Genomic DNA, 18,137 nt, shown 5'->3' on the forward strand with positions numbered 1-18,137 from the left:
TTTTGTTCTTTCTGCACTTTTTCCTGAACCAAGTGAATTATTTTGACTGGACCAGAGGGAAAATAGGGCCCACACTGGAATCTGATAATGCCTGTCTCATCTATACAGTAATGTGGATATAAAACTAGTGAATAACAGGCTTACTTTAGCTTGTAGCTGACATACAACCCTTGACTTTTTCAGAAGTGGTGCAATACTATTACCACAGAAAACCAGGACACAAAGTAAAGTCAAACAGATGATGACATTCTTAGCCATCGGAGACATACATCCCAATCTAAGACCCTAAGGCACCAAGGTAAATCCCGATGCATGACGCTGAAAATGAGTTTACTCGCTCCCCTCATGGCTCAGGGTTGTCTCATTTGCACAGGTCATCGATGCCGCTGGGTTTGTGCAGGGGTTATGTACCGGTAATCCTAGATTCTTTTGTCCTCTTTTTGTTATGGCTCCTCGCCGAGTGCTTAACACATGCTGAAATAACTTCCTTAAGACCTATGTAAGCAAATACCACTTTAAGTATTTGTGCGCCCGTACATGAGAACATGCGCGCGCATGTGTGCATGAGGAAAGAAAGGGAAGGGGGCTACTTGCGTGCGGGACAGGGTTGGTTTGTTTTGTCAGCAAAATGTCAATCTGTCTTTGCAAGGTTATCCCATATGATCTCCCTAAATACACAGGGCTTGGTTGTCCATCTGGTTGGCAGTTGAGCGCTCAACCCCCCCCCCCACCTTTTAAACACCCACCATTGCAAGCCCAGGTCTGGAGGTCTTGCCTTTCTACCTCCCACTGAGAGGATATGAAAAGGCCGACAAAGCTTTCCATTCTCTTCTTTTACTGTCAGATTTTTGGATCAGTGTAATCCTCAAATGGCTGCAACACGTGTACAGCGGTTTGGTTGCTCCCTAACAACTAACTTGACAACTAAACAATGCAATGAAAAGGGACACTCAGAAGAATTTTGCACGTCCAGAAAAGATCCGGACTCTCCACACACACACACACACACACACACACACACACACACACACACACACACACACACACACACACAAACAGCCAGGCAACCACCCAACATCCCCTAAAAAGTCCAAAAAGCCAGATCCGTCCCCAGTCCAAACTGCCCTGGGCTCCCCTAAGCTATTCAGCGTGTGCAAATGAAAGATGTGTCTTGGAACAGTGCGAGCCTCGAGGCAGAGCAGAAACGAGCCTCGCGCACAGATATACACACAGCAGCCCTCTGGACAAGTTTGGCATCCGCACCAGCGACTGTGGGCCAAAACTCATGTTGCGTGCTAACTCTCTCCCTCCCCCATCCCCTCACGCTATCCCGCTCTGCAATTATATGCTGCGCTCCCACCCAAACATGCAAGAATAGGCCTTCTCAGTCAACAGACAAACCGAGTCATTCTGTCCTCAAACCATGACATCATGACCATTTGACTTCAGCGTGAAATTCAAGCTTAATTTAACTTTGTCAGGAAAAGAAAAAAAAGAAGGAAAAAAAAAAAGAAGTGGTGTGTTTTACACTGGCGCAGCGCTGCACTGGTGTGAACAGTAACTTCGTGCATTTCTGGGAAGGCACAGCTAATTTATTCTCTAGAAGATCAAGCTCACGAGAAAGATATGACTCATGGCAATCTCACACACATTATGATTTTACCGTAAGAAGGGGGTACAACTGGGCTTGTGCATGATCGGAACAGAGCACGACATATTTTGAGTTTTCTATACCAGCACCTATAACAAAACAATAATTTGGCTCTGTTTGATGTGGGGCTGGAATTATTGATTATTTTCTATTATCTGTTGATTATTCATTTTTTAATTTCAATCAAATCGATGGGCTATAAAATGGCACAAAATGGTTAAAGGTGTCAATCATTGTTTCCAACAGCTCAAAATGGCGTCTTTTCTTGTTCGCAACCCACAGATATTTAGTTTACTGTCAGTAAGAAATAAGGAAACTAGAATATATTCATGTTCAGGAAGTTGGAATCAGGTAATGTTTGGTAATCATCAGCTGCGACTTTAAAATGGCCATCAAAACAATGCTTATCGATAACCTCTGAACAGTAAATCAATAAATGGTTTATAAAGCATGTTTGTGTTTGTTGACAGTGAAATAACTATTAACTAATGTTTGATTTAAAAAGCTACTATGTAGTTTTACAGAAGCAATTCAAACTCAGAATTTTACCATTTCAAATATCAATGAGGTAATAATAAAAATTTCAAATTATCATTTTTTTCCATAACTGACTAAACAAGCTGTCGTCAGAGGAAAATAAGGTCCCAGAACACAGTTTGGAACTAGATTAAACAAAGAGTGTGTTTATTCAGTTTCTTCTGTCTTGAAAACAGAGAAAGTTTGTTTATTTAGTTTGTTCGGGCATAAAAAAAAATCAGTCAATGAAGAACTTTCTCCTCTGATTAAAATTTCTTCCCCAACACCTTTTATTAATGATAGTTCTACAGTGTAACCAAATGTAGACTTTTCCTTCTTCAAAGAATTATTCAAATCAATTATCAAAATAGTTGGTGATTAATTCAATAGTTGACAACTTATGGATATAATTACATAATTCAACTGTTACTCAGCAAAACAAACACCATAATGCCTGATGGTATCTTGACTTATGTCACAGTATGGACATTAACCTGACGTAACTGGCATCTTAAGTTGAGTATAATGTCAACGGCCTCCAGTTCCTGGATGTTTCATGGGCTTTAGGTGCCTGAGAGGCATCTATCAAACTGCTGACAGCTATTGTGTGAAGCACACCTCATTTTCCAAATCTGCCTCGCAACAGAGTCCTCTCCTCTGTCCTTGTAGCTCTGGGAGGGGTTCTTAATAGTGTGTGAACGCTTGTGTGTGTGCGTGCATGTATATATGACAGAACCAAACCAATGACAGGCACCTCAGCCAGCTCAGCCCTCGCAACAAAGAAGGGGCTGGTGGGTTTCACTGCAGCCCCTCTCGCTCTCCCACACACTCATAAATAACCATACAGAGCCTCTGCCCTGGCCAGGGGGAGAAAAGGAGAGAAAAGAGCCATTTAGGCAGCCCCTCTCCTCTCATGCCTCCCAACTGACCTTTTCTAAGGGTCAATCAGTCCAACCACAACTCCGTACCCCTCCCTCCCCTCTCTCTCCTCACTGACACTAACCTGAATCATCTTAACACTGGCGGTGTGGAGAGAGGCCACTTAGCAGGCTTGGGTCAATGTAGAGGAGCGCTTAAGACGTAGGAAGCATAAAGCCTCACAAGCTCTCCTTCCCAAAGCATGTGAGATAGCAGCCAGGGGTCAGAGGTGAAGGTCACAATATGGGAGGAGGGGAATAAATCCTGTAGCATGGACGACAATGGCTGCAATCCCCACTGACAATGATGCCATTGTGGGCTATGGGTTGCTTAGTGTGTCCTGGAGCTGTGCCTAATAGAGTTATAGTGCTGATGTGATGGCTACGTAGCCGAGGAGAGTAGTGTCCTTTTATATGAAGGGGGCAACTGCCCAGGAGGTTCAATTTTGCTTTGCATGAAAGCCTTGGATTGTGTGTGTCCATTTGTGTGTGTGTGAGAGTGAGCAAGGTTACTAGCTTAACTTCACTGAGCCTCCAGCCACGAATCCTTGGCTCACCGACACGCACGACCGTGAAGACTCATAGCTGACTCATAGCTGAAGATGCATCTCAGACGTTCTGTTGATTTCGCTGTGCAGATGGGCTAACTATTTCAGAAATCAAATCTTTGCTTTTAGAATGTTTGGGAATTTCAGCATTTACTAGTGACTCGTCCTAAAAATCATAAGTTAGATTGTAATAAGCCATTAATGATTTACACGCACAGTATGTTTACTTCCTGCCACTGTTCGGTCTCTCAATGAAAACTGAAGTTCAATGACGTGAAAATCATGGGAGATGTTGTGAAAATAACTTATTCAAGTGCCATTAACAGTCATTCACGTTAAGCTGATTCATTCTTCATCTCGACAAAATAACTGCAAGTGACTTCAACTAAAGTAACCATAACAATATAGTCGCTAGCTAGCTAGTACCAGACTTCTTCCTCAGACTCCAACGTATCATCACGCTTCTCAAAGGGATATGCTGTTGGCAGGTGGCCAAAGGAAGAGTATTATTACATGAAAGTAAAATGGAAACATTCGGGATAATGCAAGTTCACAACTCAACAAAAATGTTGAGATGTTTTTTTTGTTATTTAACAAACCTTTAAGTCATTCATAAAGCAAATCTGCTGTTTTATTATGCTTTATATCATTACAATTTTAATATTGTTTGGTTTTGGACTGATGTCAGACCAAACAAACATTGCAAAGATGCCATAATCCTTGGCTGCAGCCCTGTAGCATCCTGTGGTCTGTACCAACTAATACAAGGCCTGAAAAACTGACAGCGTCTCATGGATATATTCCGCTTCCACTCGTCATGGTCAGGCCTTCATTTGGCACACCACTCAAGCAGAGAGGTGGGGTAGGCCTCCGGAGACACGGAGGCCGCTGATACCACAGGATCATCATCCTCGGCATAACTCAGACGCTCGGCTGGCAAATGTTATGCAGTGGCATGCCACGAGTACCTCAGTTGTCACCTCTGTTAGTAAGATTAGGCTCTGGCAGAATGGAGTGACAGATGATGAGTGGTGAGTACGACCACTGGGTGCTAATGCAGAGGACAGAGAGGGAGGGGGACGGCCTGAACAGACAGAGAGGCAGACAGACACCGGAGCGTTTGGAAAAACGGTATGTCAGTTTTGCTGATGTCTATAGTAACAGTAGCCTCCAATTTGACATTCCCTCCACCAAACATTGGTTTTCTGTTTTTTTTTCCTCTTTTTGGCTTCTCTTTGACCTCCTTAAAAGAACAAGCTATGTTTCCCAGGGCCCAGCTATTTGAAGCTCATAGTTTTGGTCATCCAAAGTTTTCTGTTCCAACTCAAACCGTTCAGACACTGTCCCCACTTACATTTCCACAATGGCAGGGTCCTGGGGGCCAGACCATAGCCGCCCTACACTCTGCCCACAGTTGAGTTGCCTCTGGCAGGGCTGCTGCGTGCTTTGTGTGCTGGTTCTGGCCGACGATCAGGGAAACCCCACAGTCTCTCCATGGTGAATGTCGAACGTCCTGCCAAGACCATTATGCATCCCTTCAATGGTCGTGAATAGCAGCACACTACAGTACAGAAGATTTGAGAGATGTGCAATTCACCCAGGGCTACAATGCGAGACCATGACACAGATACAGACACTGGTGAACTGAACTAATCCCTGACATGGTTTCTCCATGTTGTGTCTTTGAGTCTTTTTCTGATCGACAACAAACAAAACAAATCCTGATAAAAATGTGTCCAACAGCGCAGTGCAAAGGAAATATGAGAACAGTTGGCGAATAATATTCCTTGACACAGTTAGTGAATTAAGTCTAAACAAGCATTACTCTAAAAACCGAGGAGATTATTCCACTTATTCTACAAATACTGGTCGTGGAGACTTAGCGTGGCTAAGTGAATAACAGCAGGATGCCTATCATGGTCACGTTTAACACTCTTAAATATGGGGATTAAAGCTTTTTCCATAATTTCACTGAAGAGTTCATGTAAAACACACTTAACCACAGTGACCTAATCACCCCTAGGACACAAAAACCTATCCTGTTTGGCTTTATCCTGAGCTCTTATATATGTGTATCTATATTCCTGACACTGGCCACAGAAATGAGCAAACTATAATGTCTCTAACACCTATCTCTGTAACATTTGTTCCCTTTATTAGTCCCTCTGTAGTCCTTGTTTGTCAGATCAGTGTCAGACACTTAAATCTAACAGAATTAGAGTTTAACTGTTATCTTCATTTAGCACAGAGAAACATCTGTCTATTAATTTCGAACTCGTGCAGCGTTCTCCAGCACTCCCACAGTCCAGTGGCATATTGCGGTAGTGGATATCAAGATGAGTCACATCAGCTAGCAGGCAGCTGGTAGGCTTGCCGTATCAGCCTATCCTGTAATCTTACGATTAGCCTTCACTGATCCCATCAGGACTGCCTGGATCTGGGGTGCAAAGCCTAAAGGTTTATCCTGCAAGCCTCCCTGGCTGCTTCACGTACACAACGCAAATGGGGCCCATATGCGAACCCACTGCACACCCCAAATATTTGGGGTTTTTGGAATGCTGATCACAAAGGCAGCATATCCCAAACACAAAGCCCAAGAAGCAGAGCTCATCAGGCCTATGCATTAGCGTCCCCCACTGTCATGTCTCAAGCCCCTTCGCTGTTGCGTCTCAAGGGGATGATGGTGGTAGTGAGACATGTCGTGGGGGTCAGATCTAGAAGTTAAAGGTGGAAATTCTGTGCTCTTCTGACAAAAGGGGAGGGAGGAGGAGGGATCAGGGGGCAGGCAAGGAGGGTTGGGCAACAGCCAAGTGACATGCCGTGACAGATTTCAAGGCTTCTCAAAGAAGGAACGCATGGAAAGCACACGAGCAAACACTTATACATTGCACCCACAGAAACACACGTGAGCACATTCACCCAGTGTGCGAACACACCCACACAATTACATACCTGTCAGATGGTGGATGTAATGTCTAAAGAAAACCTGCCAACATCTCAGTACTAACATTTGGAAGGTTTAACTGCATTTTGGTATAACATTTTAATGATACAAGTTGTTTTCTCAGAGTTTTTTGATGTATGTTTTTGTCTGAAATACCCCACATATTGTGCGCTTGTGGGCACAGCATGCATGCATCATGGCAGTTAGTTTAGGATTTTTCATGGGGCACTGACTGGAGACAGGAAAGAATCGTCTTACTGATGAGAAAAGGGAATGCTGGAGGCATTTACCTCCCTGACTCTCTGTCCTTAGGTCAAAAGGGGACCGGCCATAAACGCCCGGACACCAACAGAGACAGACCTCTGACCATACAGGCCTTGTTTCACTCTCCTTGCAGCCACTAACGTCAGCTGGTGGAAGAGGCCCTGGTTGTTTAAATTTATAGCACAATGTCATCCTGTGTCACGAATGAACTACAATGCATGTATTCATCCAGCATGAATGCATGAGGAGAAAGTAATCCTGATAGAAACAGGAAGACGCCTCATCATTAAACGATCAATACTTTCTGCCCCATTTCAGTTTCAAGTCACTAATGTGCAAAGGTGTTAACACACCTGCTATTATCCATCGCGTGTGCAAAACGATGATCTCAGAGCAGCAATAATTGCGAGCGGCGGCAGTCAAGATGCCATTTTTGCTGCCGAACGTGTTTGACAAGCTTAACAAGAATATAATACAAACACACTTGCCAACCAGACAGGCTACTCTGTCACCTCTCAGACAAAAGGGTTTTTGACGCCTGGTGCTCTCTGGATGCCAAACAGCTGAGGGCAGTTTAATTATCGAAAAACCTATATGCCCAGTATGATGTCATTTCACTGCAACCTATTCACTCTCCAGTGCATTAGGGCACAAACCTAAAGTGATAGATAGTTCTTCCATTTGTTTGATGTATTAATATATAGCACATGACATATAAGTTAGCTCATGGTATTATTTAATCATTTAAGCTAACAGAAAGGCTTTTTCTTTTCCATTCATGCCCTGAAAGGATTTTTTCAGCTGTTACAGTGCTGCTTCAGGAGATCTGAATGAAACGGTCTGGAATGCACCATTATGTTTTAGAGGGTACTGATGTGGCGTATGCGAGGCATCTCCGAGTCTACTGCACCGAATACAATTTTCTTACGCAGATTGGACTCTGAAAATCGTTCTTTCGTCCATCAATGTGATAGAAACGTGACTGCGTATCTTTTACGTGACAACGAACCCGGCAAGAAAAGGAAAACCCCCCTACGGTGGCCGCGGGTTGGACCGCGCCAAGATGATGTTACGAACAGCCCTTTAAAGTCGCTCCACTTCCGAGGTGAAGTAAAGTAGAGCTCCGCCGCACAGAGGGAAGGCACGAACTGACAATCTATCCCCCCCTCACAAAAAATATCCCCCAATTAGACAGGCTATGTTGAGAAAACACACTTGGATTTTGGGTTATTTTATGGAGTCGGAATCGAAGGAATTTCCCTTTTGTCCACATCTATGTGGGACGTGGCGTCTGCGACTGCATTGAAGTAACCTAAATTAGGCTCATTTGCGCTAAAGGAGACGCGCATTTTCCTTTCTTTTTTTTTTTAACAACGGGCAAAGACGACAACAGCAGCAACCTGGACTACTCTTTTAGTACAGGAATGGTTTATCCTCCCGAAGGTTTATTCTACATCGAAATGGATCAATCACCACCAGGTAAGTTAGGGTTAAAAATCAGCCATTGTCTGCTCTGCGGGGGGCCGGGAAACCTTTTATTCGCTCTCTGCTTCTTACTCTTTCATCTCGTGTAATGTCAAGTCTCTAATGTAAAGTTGTCATGCGAGGGGGGGGAGCTGTGCAGGTGTCGTTCAGTCGTTTCTAATGGCCAGGTCCTGAGTGCTGCGCTCCCCCAGTGGCATTGCCCAGGCATGCATAGCGCAATTCACTTGCCAATTACGTAATACCTTTCTGTGGACCAGGCGCAGTGGCTTGCCTCTTTTCCTTTTGTCCCAGCACGTATGACCAACCTGGGCAAGAATTGCACGGCGTTATTTTATTTTATTTTATTACACCCCTTGCACACTTCCCGACAGATGTGGTGGAGGTGTGTGACAGTATGAGGGGTGCATTTTTTTTTTTTTTTTAAGGGGGGCAAGATGAGTGTGTGTTAATGAGCGCCGCATGAAACGATCGCTTTGTTCTCCTCTGCAGCCAGCCGTGGTTAATTTGTGTGCTAGCTCTGGAAGTAGGCTAGAGGCAAGCAGACTAGACAGCTCGTCTCATGACTAAACTAACAACACTTCATTTTTTATTTACATTTGTCATCTGACCTCGGAGCTATTACACGGTCCTAGCAATGTGTCACGCTTGTGCCTTTGGTATTACTGCGCTGTTACGTCGGTTATTTTTTAGTTTTCACCTAGCTAGCTGAATTACTCTGACTTTAGCTAACTAAAATTGCACCGCCTTGTGCCTTTATTACTTCAGTAATAGTAGTCAGAGTGCGAGCTTAACGTGAATATCAGCCTACTGACACACCATAAGAACAATACAGATAAGCTGTATTGTTCCCAGAAGGTCTGCATTGTGTGTGTTTCGGTGGCAACCCCTTGTGTGCTTTTCTCTGCCAAACGTGGCTGCACCGTGACTGAATTGATATTTTTTATTATTCCACACTTAAATTACGTGGCTCTTGTCTGTACTGGTATGTGCATGTGGGTTTTGGAAGCCAGGAGAGAGTTTCTTGGCAGGAGACAGACAGAGGAGGAGGAAGGGGGAAGGTGTGCACATTTAATTTTGCTGAGTTCGGGAGCCGCAGCTTTTTCTTTTTTGTGTGTGTTTTCTTTTTTTTCTTTTTTTTTTTTTTGCCTGCCACTGTGCTGCTGCACCTGCCTTTTGTTTATTTTAAGGTCAGAAAAAGAGGAGAGCGGATGGTGGGAGAAAGCCACATTTTCTCCTCTCTGAGGGTGCTCTTGTATTCTCCCTAACTGCCTCATGAAAGGCACTTTTGTCCTGCAGTGAAATATATCGCCCTTCACCTCCTCTTGATGCGGTTTGCCCTCCTTTTTTTTTTCTTTTTCATTTTTAGGAAAGCGCTTAATCTTTCGGCCAGACTCGCAGATTTTTTATTCCTTTAAGGTTGACGGAAAACTTGAGAGGATCTGTGTGTGCGTGCAATCATTATTAAATGGGAGGAGTGGTCCAAGAGGCTCGAAATATAACTTCTGGTTTATTGAATGCCTTTTTTATGCAGCGCAGGACAGTGCCCGAGGCGGCTGCAAACTTTAGAAGCTGGACTGGGAGAGGCAATTGAACGCCCCAAAGTTAATTTTTTTAAAAAAATAAAGTTTTTTTTTATAGTTGTTGATTGACAGCTCTCTAAAATTAGGACTAACTGCCACATTTCACTTTTTTAGTGCTGACCACGCTTAAGATCTTGGTAATGATTAGGGGAGTGATATCTCTTGGAAACATGCCTGGGCTTGTCCTCAGATCTTGACAGGCTCAGTCAAACAAGGGTGTGACAAACTGTGTGCGTTAGTGGGGGGTTTAGGGGATTGGTATACACTGAGAACACTGTATTTCCCTAACACACATCCTTGATTGCGGCAGTCATAATATTGAAAGAGTTGTGTCTGCAGCACTTCTCTTGATGTCACAACAGATCAATGCATCGCAATCCCAGACAGATCTCTTTCTAAGAAACTTTCGTCCTGGTCGTTTGCATTTCCTTCTCTTATCTCTCTTTCTCTTTTGCTGTCTAGCTCTTCCTCCCAGGTCCACAAAGCCAGCGTCCACCACCATGAACAACAACTGCCTTGCGCCACCCATATATTCGCTACAGGATGCAGAATGGTACTGGGGAGACATAAGCAGGTAGTGTATAATAACTTTAATAGTCCTGTTTCAGACATGCAGTCAGTCTTGCACACGCTAAGGTGTGCTCTGATGTGTGTTTTGATTGTTTGACATATCGTTATGTCTGATCTGTTAACCGTTAACGGATTTCCCCTCAGGGATGAGGTGAATGAGAAGCTCCGAGACACACCTGATGGCTCCTTCATGGTGCGTGACGCATCCACAAAGCTGCAAGGAGACTTTACGCTGACGTTAAGGTGAGCAGAAAAAGAGAATATGATCCTTTTGCTACCACCAACAAAAGGGGGGTTACAGTTTATTTTACACTAATAGTCTAATTTTGTGCTCTGTGTTTCACCTTTTCAGGAAAGACGGGCACAACAAGCTGATCAAGATCTACCACCGTGATGGCAAGTACGGCTTCTCGGACCCCCTCACGTTCACCTCAGTGGTCGAGCTCATTTGGCACTATCAGCACCATCCACTGGTGGAGTACAATGCCACACTGGACCTGATGCTCACCCACCCTTTGTCCCGCTTCCAGCAGGTTAGTGAACACCATTGCTTTATGTTCTAGGATAAACAGGAAGACCAGAAGTCTGACGCTTTTCAAAGGATTATGAATTGCACATAACAAAGTGTTGTTTTTGACTTCAGGTGAAAGAAGACAGCGTCGATGTTGCTGGAAGAAAGCTCAAGGAGGTTCACACGCAGTATCAAGAGAAAACGAAGGAGTTTGATCGTCTTTATGAAGCTTTCACAAAGACCTCACAGGTAAAAACAAACCTCTCAAATGAGCACTAAGAGCAAAGTTTCAGCTCCATTCTAAATGGGAGAACATGGGGGGTCCTGAGTTTTTCCTTATTGGATGTATTTTCTGCGATGCAGGAGATCCAGATGAAGCGGACAGCAATTGAGGCCTTCAATGAGACAATGCTGATCTTCGAGGAGCAGTGTCGCGAACAGGAACGTTACGGAGAGGAGTTTGAGCGGAACAATCAGTCCGAGGGGGCCGACAAAGATCTGGAGAGGTACTTAATTTCATCACTGTCAAAAACAAAAGTGTGATTTGGACAAACGTAGCAAACATCTGTTGAACTCTATTCACACCTATGACCTTTGCTTTCTCTCGTTAGCTTTCTGATAAATTACGAGAAGCTGAAGTGTCGTCTCGGGGAGATCTACGACAGCAAAATCCATCTGGAGGAAGACTTGAGAACGCAGGTGGAAGACTACAGAGAGACGGATAGGAAGATGAACAGCTTGCGACCTAACCTCATCCAGCTACGCAACATCAGAGACCAGTACCTCAAGTAAGAAGAATCACAATGTTGTTTGTGGTATCTGTGGTGAAAGAACATAATTCAGTCCAATTATTTTATGTTAATGTTAAACCTCTCTTGACATCTCTCCTTCCAGCTGGCTTAATCACAAAGGCGTACGGCAGAAACGCATAAATGACTGGCTGGGGACGCAGAGTGACAGCCTTGATGAGTAAGTTTCATCGCATTCTTTGTTGAGACAATATTTAAGAATGCTGCCGATAGCTCGAGTTGGTGTTACAATACGACTCTTGTTTCTTTTTTCAGCACATACGTGTTGAAGGGAGACGAGAAGAATTTGCCCCATCAGGATGAGGCGAACTGGTTCGTTGGTGAACTGAGCCGGACGCAGGCCGAGGAGATGCTCCAAGGGAAAGCGTCTGGAACATTCCTGATCCGTGAGAGCAGCAAACAGGGATGCTACGCCTGCTCTGTTGTGTGAGTATTACATTTTTAGAAGTTAATATCTGGAGATTGGATCAATTTCAGTATTGCAATTGCACATGCTGTAACTGTGCAGTGCTCAGTTTGATCTTTCCCCCCTTTTTCCTCATATATTACAGTGTGAACGAAGAAGTGAAGCATTGTATGATCTACAGCACACCACACGGATACGGCTTTGCTGAGCCCTACGACGTCCACTGCTCACTGAAAGACCTTGTCCTGCACTATCGCCTGCACTCCTTAGCGCAACACAATGACGCCCTGGATGTTCGGCTGTCGCATCCAGTACATGCCAACGCTGCAGGCACGCCTTCTCAACATGCAGAGGAACACAAACTCTTACAGACTCCAAAACACACAGCGGGACTCCCGCCTGCAGCTCCAGAGATGTAATCCAACAGAAAGAGACAACAGGACATGTTTACTGTTACCTGCGAGAATGACTGCATCGAGGTGCAATGTGTAAATTTTTTGCACTACAGTGATTCCATCGGTTTTGTGAATGGGATTTCACAGATTGAAGTGGGACCCCGAACTTGAATGTCAGCTTGAACGTTGTTGTTTTTTTGTTTTTTTCAAAGAGACTGTTTAAGCTTTTAAGATTTTTTTTTTTTGTACTTCATTTATTGCCGTTGGTTTGATGGACACCGTTTTCGGTAGGGATGTTGACAACGAGAAAATTGCTCTCTGACATCAGGTGCTGCACCTTTGTTTGACTTTTACAACCAGAGTTGATGTTGCTAGAGATGTCCATTTCCCTAGTTTAAATTAATTCAGTTCAGAGAATTCGACCTATAGGTTAGAAATATGGTACTATGGAGTTTCTCATACCTGAGCGCGTAATGGCTTTTCCTTCCTTCTTTTTCTAGAGATATTTTCCACATTTATGCTTTATTCAGATAGCGATCAGCTGGAAAGTGACATGAAAGGCAGGGGGGGCGAGACAGGGAGATGACACGGAGATGACACACAGCAGTAAGAACATAGCCTTGAGACATGGTACGCACGCTACCATGGATGATGAATTTTTTGCAAGCATGTGAGTCGTATTAAGCAAAGACATTATTTATCATTCAAAGAATTCAAAGACTTTTTATGTCCTCAGCAAATGTATTACCTGTTTGCTAATATCTACATAGGCACACAGCTATTTGCCATCTTCTTAATGTTTAAATTCAAATAAATCTAAATTGTACATATATTTGATGTACAGAGGGTGCTACAAGATGGTGTATATTAACTAGTCAAATGCTAAGTATCAGACTCAGACCTCTACTAGTAACAGCCACTTGTGCTACCTTATTAAAGAATTCAGTGGCAGAGTTTAAGTTCCTTTATTTTTCAAGGAACTGTTAATCACTACAATGTCTTAGCTGTGTCCCTGTAAATCATTAAGAAAGCCAACTCCCTTGGTAAGCTTACTGCAAGACAGCAATATAGTATACTATAAGCTAGTAATTGTAGATTAACTCACACACAGAATTTAACACAACAACTGACGTGGGGGTGTTGACGACTGTTCTAGTGCTTCCTTACACACATCGTAACTGATATTATTATTTGCAATCAGGTTGGAGCCAAAATCAGAAATTATGATCTCCAGTATTGTGGCTGGCACTGAAGCACAAACTCTGTGCACTTACGTGGATAATAGGTAACACTATAATAAATATGTTGAGCACAAAATAAAAGTTAAGTTTCAAATGAAATAAATATGAATGATAAAAATTGAATTATAAATAGTAATATAATTTATGTGCAAAAAAGAACATTATTCTGTGCTCATTTCCCCATTACGTGCTCAGGATTGGTGCTGAAATATAACTCCATAGTTCACTACTGCGTAGTGTGTTTGTGAAAGTGAAAATGGTTCTGTAAACAGGCTGTTTCCGTCATATGGGTTTGGTGGACCAAACCGTTTTTGGGTAAATGCCACGTGTGAATATGTGAAGAGTCGTGGTGCATCTGGACAATTTGCCCCTTTGTTAACAGACATTCATATACAGTGGATAATTATGTAGCATTAACATCCTGTAGAATACCATTGTAATGTTAAATCCATTGACCAAAGCACTTAATAGTGAGCAAAACTACATCCCTGTTAAGTCCGGTAATTGCATTTGGGCAAAGGTAGGGGAAATTATGTACACCTGCTGATGTGCTAATCAAAACATAATCTGAAGTACTGTATGTTATATTCTGTTACTCAAAGAAGTATAAGCTTTTTGTATTCTATATATATTTTTTCTATAAACATGCCACAAGATGAAAGCTTGAAGAAAGTGCAATCCAACAGTATTTCTTATTGTTGCAATGTATGACGACGATGATGATGGTGGTGAAGGTAATGTTGTTGTTATGAGAGGTTGACATTTGCCACAAAAATGCACTCTCTTTGGTGGTGTCGGTATGATGTGGCCTCCGATGTTTGTGTGAACTGCCAGAGGTCCGGAAGTATCCTGCCTCCATTACTTGAAGTGTGGCATTGCTCGAGCTATGAATGTTTTTCATGACATGCCACCTACATAGCTTAAGAGGAAAGGAATCCATGTTGAACTTGGCACATTTTTCAAGTTTGAGGACAATAGATACTCTGTACAGAGAACCTGTAAAATGTATTTCTGAGGTTTGTTTATGGAAGGAGGGTGATTAAGCCTCTTATAAAAATATAACTCCACTGGGGGATTGAGGAAACTCCTCGGACGAAGCTAAGCAATGTGAGATCCTGACCTTTTTTCTTGCTGAAAGACAATAAACTGATGAGGGTTTTGTCAACTTGCATAATAATTTGCTTTTTCTTTGAACAATTGATTGTTTTCACAGTCTACAGTGTTCATAGCGATGAAAAAAGATTTTTTTAGTGGCTATTTCTTTCCAAGTAATGTAAACATTTCTATACCATAGATAGAAATATGACCAAATGCAAAGTATAGAAAGTGTTAGTTATCTAAAATATACCGTCTGTCTCGAGTGGAGCCATTGTCGTCTGATGAGCTTATCCTCGGGTCAGCAGAGATAGGAGGCAGCGGGGGTACTGGAGGACACACTGTGGACAGATGGAAGAGAAAGGAAGCGATAAAGACAATAGCAGGATATGTGCAGGCCCTTTCCCTTCACAGTCTGGCCACCATGGAGTCACTAGAAAACAATCTATCGGACATACCTCACTATGAACGTGCTGTCATTTCAAACAACCTTTTTGGAAGCGCTTGTGAAAGGAATGTAGCTCAGCTGTAAATACTTGGTGCCAGGCAGTTTGAGTTTCCAGAACTTTATCACACTCAACACCATTGTTATACGATAAGTACACAACATCAGCGTGTTCCAGATTTTCCACCATTGCGCCGTTGACGCAGGAACACAGCATACTGTGGCCACCAACGGTGACGATGCTCACCCGTTGGCCTTCGGTGATCAGAGCAACAGGTGGCCTGTTTCAACCATCACATAAGGTCTGCGTTAGGTAGGGATTAATGAGGAGCAGAGGGCGGGGATGTACTGGAGCAGAGCCTCAGTTCCAGGCCACGGATTACTCCCTCTTACCTGTGTCAGCATAGAGAGCTGGTGGACAGGCAGCATGCGCTCTCTGCTCGGGATGGACCAGATGCAAGGGAGATAGATGGATAGGACAGACTGTACCAGCGCTGAGTCACACTCAGGCTGCTGCATGAGCGTCCTAAAGACGGAGTGAGTGGGTAGGGAAAGTGTGGAGAGGATGGACTGGCAGGAAAAGAGGAGGGACAGGAAGAAGTGCTCAAAATCTCTACCTCCTGTACAGGATGGCATAAAAATTAAAGGCTAGAAAGGTCAAGTTGGGCCTTTGCTGCATCTCCTCTGACCTGAAGTACACTCCCACCTGACTTTACCCTACAGCTATTTGCTCAGACAGCGGTTTAGTTTACACTGGCTGTTCGTTCGTATTTTCCCAAACTCCCCGAATCTTACTTTAGTCTATGTGGAGCTAAACATAAAAAAAACCCCACACAAAACAGCAGCCCTGACGTGTTTTACTTGCTCATACATACACACCCCGTCTCTAGTTTTCCTCCCTCTCTCCTTCCTTGTCGGCACACTTCAGCCGTGGAACTCGCTCGTTTAAATTCATAGTCATTTAGCTTTATAGTTCTCAATTTAAATATGTCCTGGCTGAAGGGTGGAGCGGGGGGGCTGGCAGGATGAATTACCTCTGGAGTCACGCCTAAAACACACACACACCATCAACTGTCTCGCAGGCTTTCAGAAAAAGAGGTTTTCTCGCTCTCGGTGCTGCGGCAGCCAATAGCGTCTCTCCTCCCCTCTGTCTCCGTCCGACTCCACCGTCTCCACGCTACCCGAGCGGCCAATGGGAGGCCGAAAACGTGCCGCGCGTCGGCCAATCAGCGAGCAGTTGCTATGTTGGAAGCAGAATCGATAAGAGGGATTTTTTTTTTCCCTGATTTTTTTTTCTTTTTTTTTTTTTCACTAGCTCACATTATAGATGGCTATAGGCTGAAGGCAACAGACACTGTTGCCTGCCAAACATCGTGCAGGCTACAAGACTGAGCCTTTACCAGCTCTACAGCCTCTTTGAAGGCTCTCCAAGAACACCACAAACAAAAGCCAAACATTCTTTCAGTGGATTGTGTATGTTTCTCATGTGAGTATGAAAGTCTAAGAATGCACGGTCACAGGGTTTGTTCAGGTCACAGAAAAGCTCGAAAATGGAGATGGAGTAATGTTTACGGCCCTGGGTAGGTACTGTGGCAAATGATGCATTTAACCAAGTTTAACAATTAAAATGATGCAAAAGTTTGTAGGCTATACAGTGCAATTTTTGTCGTGTTTAAGACACTTTATTTCTGAAATTTCCCAGCTATCCTTAAAAATAGCCAACTTGAAAATGCCTACTGTAACCAAGGCTAAATAAACAGTAGTGGCAAGACAACAACTCCAACAACAACATATTTAGGATAATACAAAATCCTACTGGGATTTTGAGGACACATATCTGGTGGCCCAATTCAGTCTTGCCTGAGGTCTCCTGCTTTACAGAAATCTGTAGTAACTGTACTGTAGGTTTACTAAAATAAAAGACAAACTGAATATAACACTTTTACCAAACTAAGTAAATGATAAGAGGGAGAAGAACAACAGAGTGGCATCAGCTCATATAGTTCATAAGATGCATCCAAACATAAAATAATGACTATTACAAGTGGCTTCTGTTGTAGAGATTAAAATAAGGGGCATAACATACAGCTGCTTGCTGATTATTCAATAGAACTCCCAATCTAGATACACAACTGAATACGATTGGCATGATACCACTTTAGCCAATGCATATAAAATGATCCCACCTCCTTGAAATAGGTAAAACAGGACTAAACTCCAAAACATTAGTAAATATAATATAAAATCCCTTTGGATGACTACACTATTTACACAAGTTGACCTGTGACGCACATATTACATTGTACTTCAATTTCTCAAGGAGACAAAAAAAAAAGAAAAAAAAATCCTCACTAAAGATTTTGGCTGTAATGAGTAAAGGACCTCAGCAACCGTCAAGCTCTCAGGACAATCTCATTGGAGGAGTTCAGCTCTCAAATAGATTAAAAAAGAACGAGCGGGCACGCGGCCAGCAAACCAATGTGGCACGGACCTGAGAGACACCGGCTCCAGTGCAGATGGCAGAGAAGCCTCAGAGTTCAAATCAGAATCCTGCTTGGTTTAAAAGCATAATGCTCTCTTTACACTGGAGACAGTGAACTGAGCTAAGCTGAGGAAGGGTTACGCAGCTCACAAGCCCTGTCAGGCGAGGACAGGAGCCTTGTCTGGCAATATAAGAACAAACATGTCGATGAAACAGGATTTGCAACCACCATGTCTTTGTTATGTGAAGGAAATTCAATACATTCATCATGCAGCAGG

At 43.3% G+C, this 18,137-nt stretch overlaps 2 protein-coding genes across 15 annotated transcripts in view; one reads left to right on the top strand and one right to left on the bottom strand.

The window, feature by feature from the left end:
* LOC119011064 (SH3-containing GRB2-like protein 3-interacting protein 1) overlaps positions 1-18,137 on the bottom strand; it is a 69,396-nt gene that overhangs the window by 49,362 nt on the left and 1,897 nt on the right. For 3 of the 12 annotated variants that reach the window (XM_037083872.1, XM_037083871.1, XM_037083860.1), the window contains exons 1-2: positions 16,412-16,899; positions 15,186-15,273 (exon numbers count right to left, since the gene is read on the bottom strand). In XM_037083872.1, the coding sequence (XP_036939767.1) occupies positions 15,186-15,207 (22 nt within the window). In that variant the 5' untranslated portion in view covers positions 15,208-15,273; positions 16,412-16,899. Of the gene's footprint in view, positions 1-15,185; positions 15,274-15,390; positions 15,659-15,770; positions 15,948-16,252; positions 16,900-18,137 lie in introns of those variants that run through there. The other 9 variants (XM_037083864.1, XM_037083869.1, XM_037083865.1 and 6 more) reach the window with 9 other exon arrangements.
* Positions 7,944-15,002, top strand: LOC119011069 (phosphatidylinositol 3-kinase regulatory subunit gamma-like). 3 transcript variants are annotated; one of them, XM_037083881.1, is made up of 10 exons: positions 7,944-8,319; positions 10,368-10,479; positions 10,620-10,718; positions 10,828-11,008; positions 11,119-11,235; positions 11,350-11,492; positions 11,598-11,774; positions 11,881-11,955; positions 12,051-12,221; positions 12,347-15,002. In XM_037083881.1, the coding sequence occupies exons 1-10, from the start codon at positions 8,265-8,267 to the stop codon at positions 12,618-12,620; spliced, it is 1,404 nt and encodes a 467-aa protein (XP_036939776.1). In that variant the 5' UTR covers positions 7,944-8,264; the 3' UTR covers positions 12,621-15,002. The 3 variants fall into 3 exon arrangements, with proteins under 3 accessions (XP_036939776.1, XP_036939777.1, XP_036939778.1); XM_037083882.1 differs by lacking the exon at positions 7,944-8,319 and adding an exon at positions 8,577-8,707; XM_037083883.1 differs by lacking the exon at positions 7,944-8,319 and adding an exon at positions 8,817-8,859.

The sequence above is a fragment of the Acanthopagrus latus genome, chromosome 21 (assembly GCF_904848185.1).
Source record: "Acanthopagrus latus isolate v.2019 chromosome 21, fAcaLat1.1, whole genome shotgun sequence".
Lineage (NCBI taxonomy): Eukaryota > Metazoa > Chordata > Actinopteri > Spariformes > Sparidae > Acanthopagrus > Acanthopagrus latus.

Excerpts from the sequence above, each read along its gene's own strand:
- LOC119011069 (XM_037083881.1), top strand. The coding sequence starts at position 8,265 with ATGGTTTATCCTCCCGAAGGTTTATTCTACATCGAAATGGATCAATCA. Across the intron at positions 10,480-10,619 it reads TACTGGGGAGACATAAGCAG|GGATGAGGTGAATGAGAAGC; the intron begins GTAGTGTATAAT and ends ATTTCCCCTCAG. Across the intron at positions 11,956-12,050 it reads CAGAGTGACAGCCTTGATGA|CACATACGTGTTGAAGGGAG; the intron begins GTAAGTTTCATC and ends TTCTTTTTTCAG.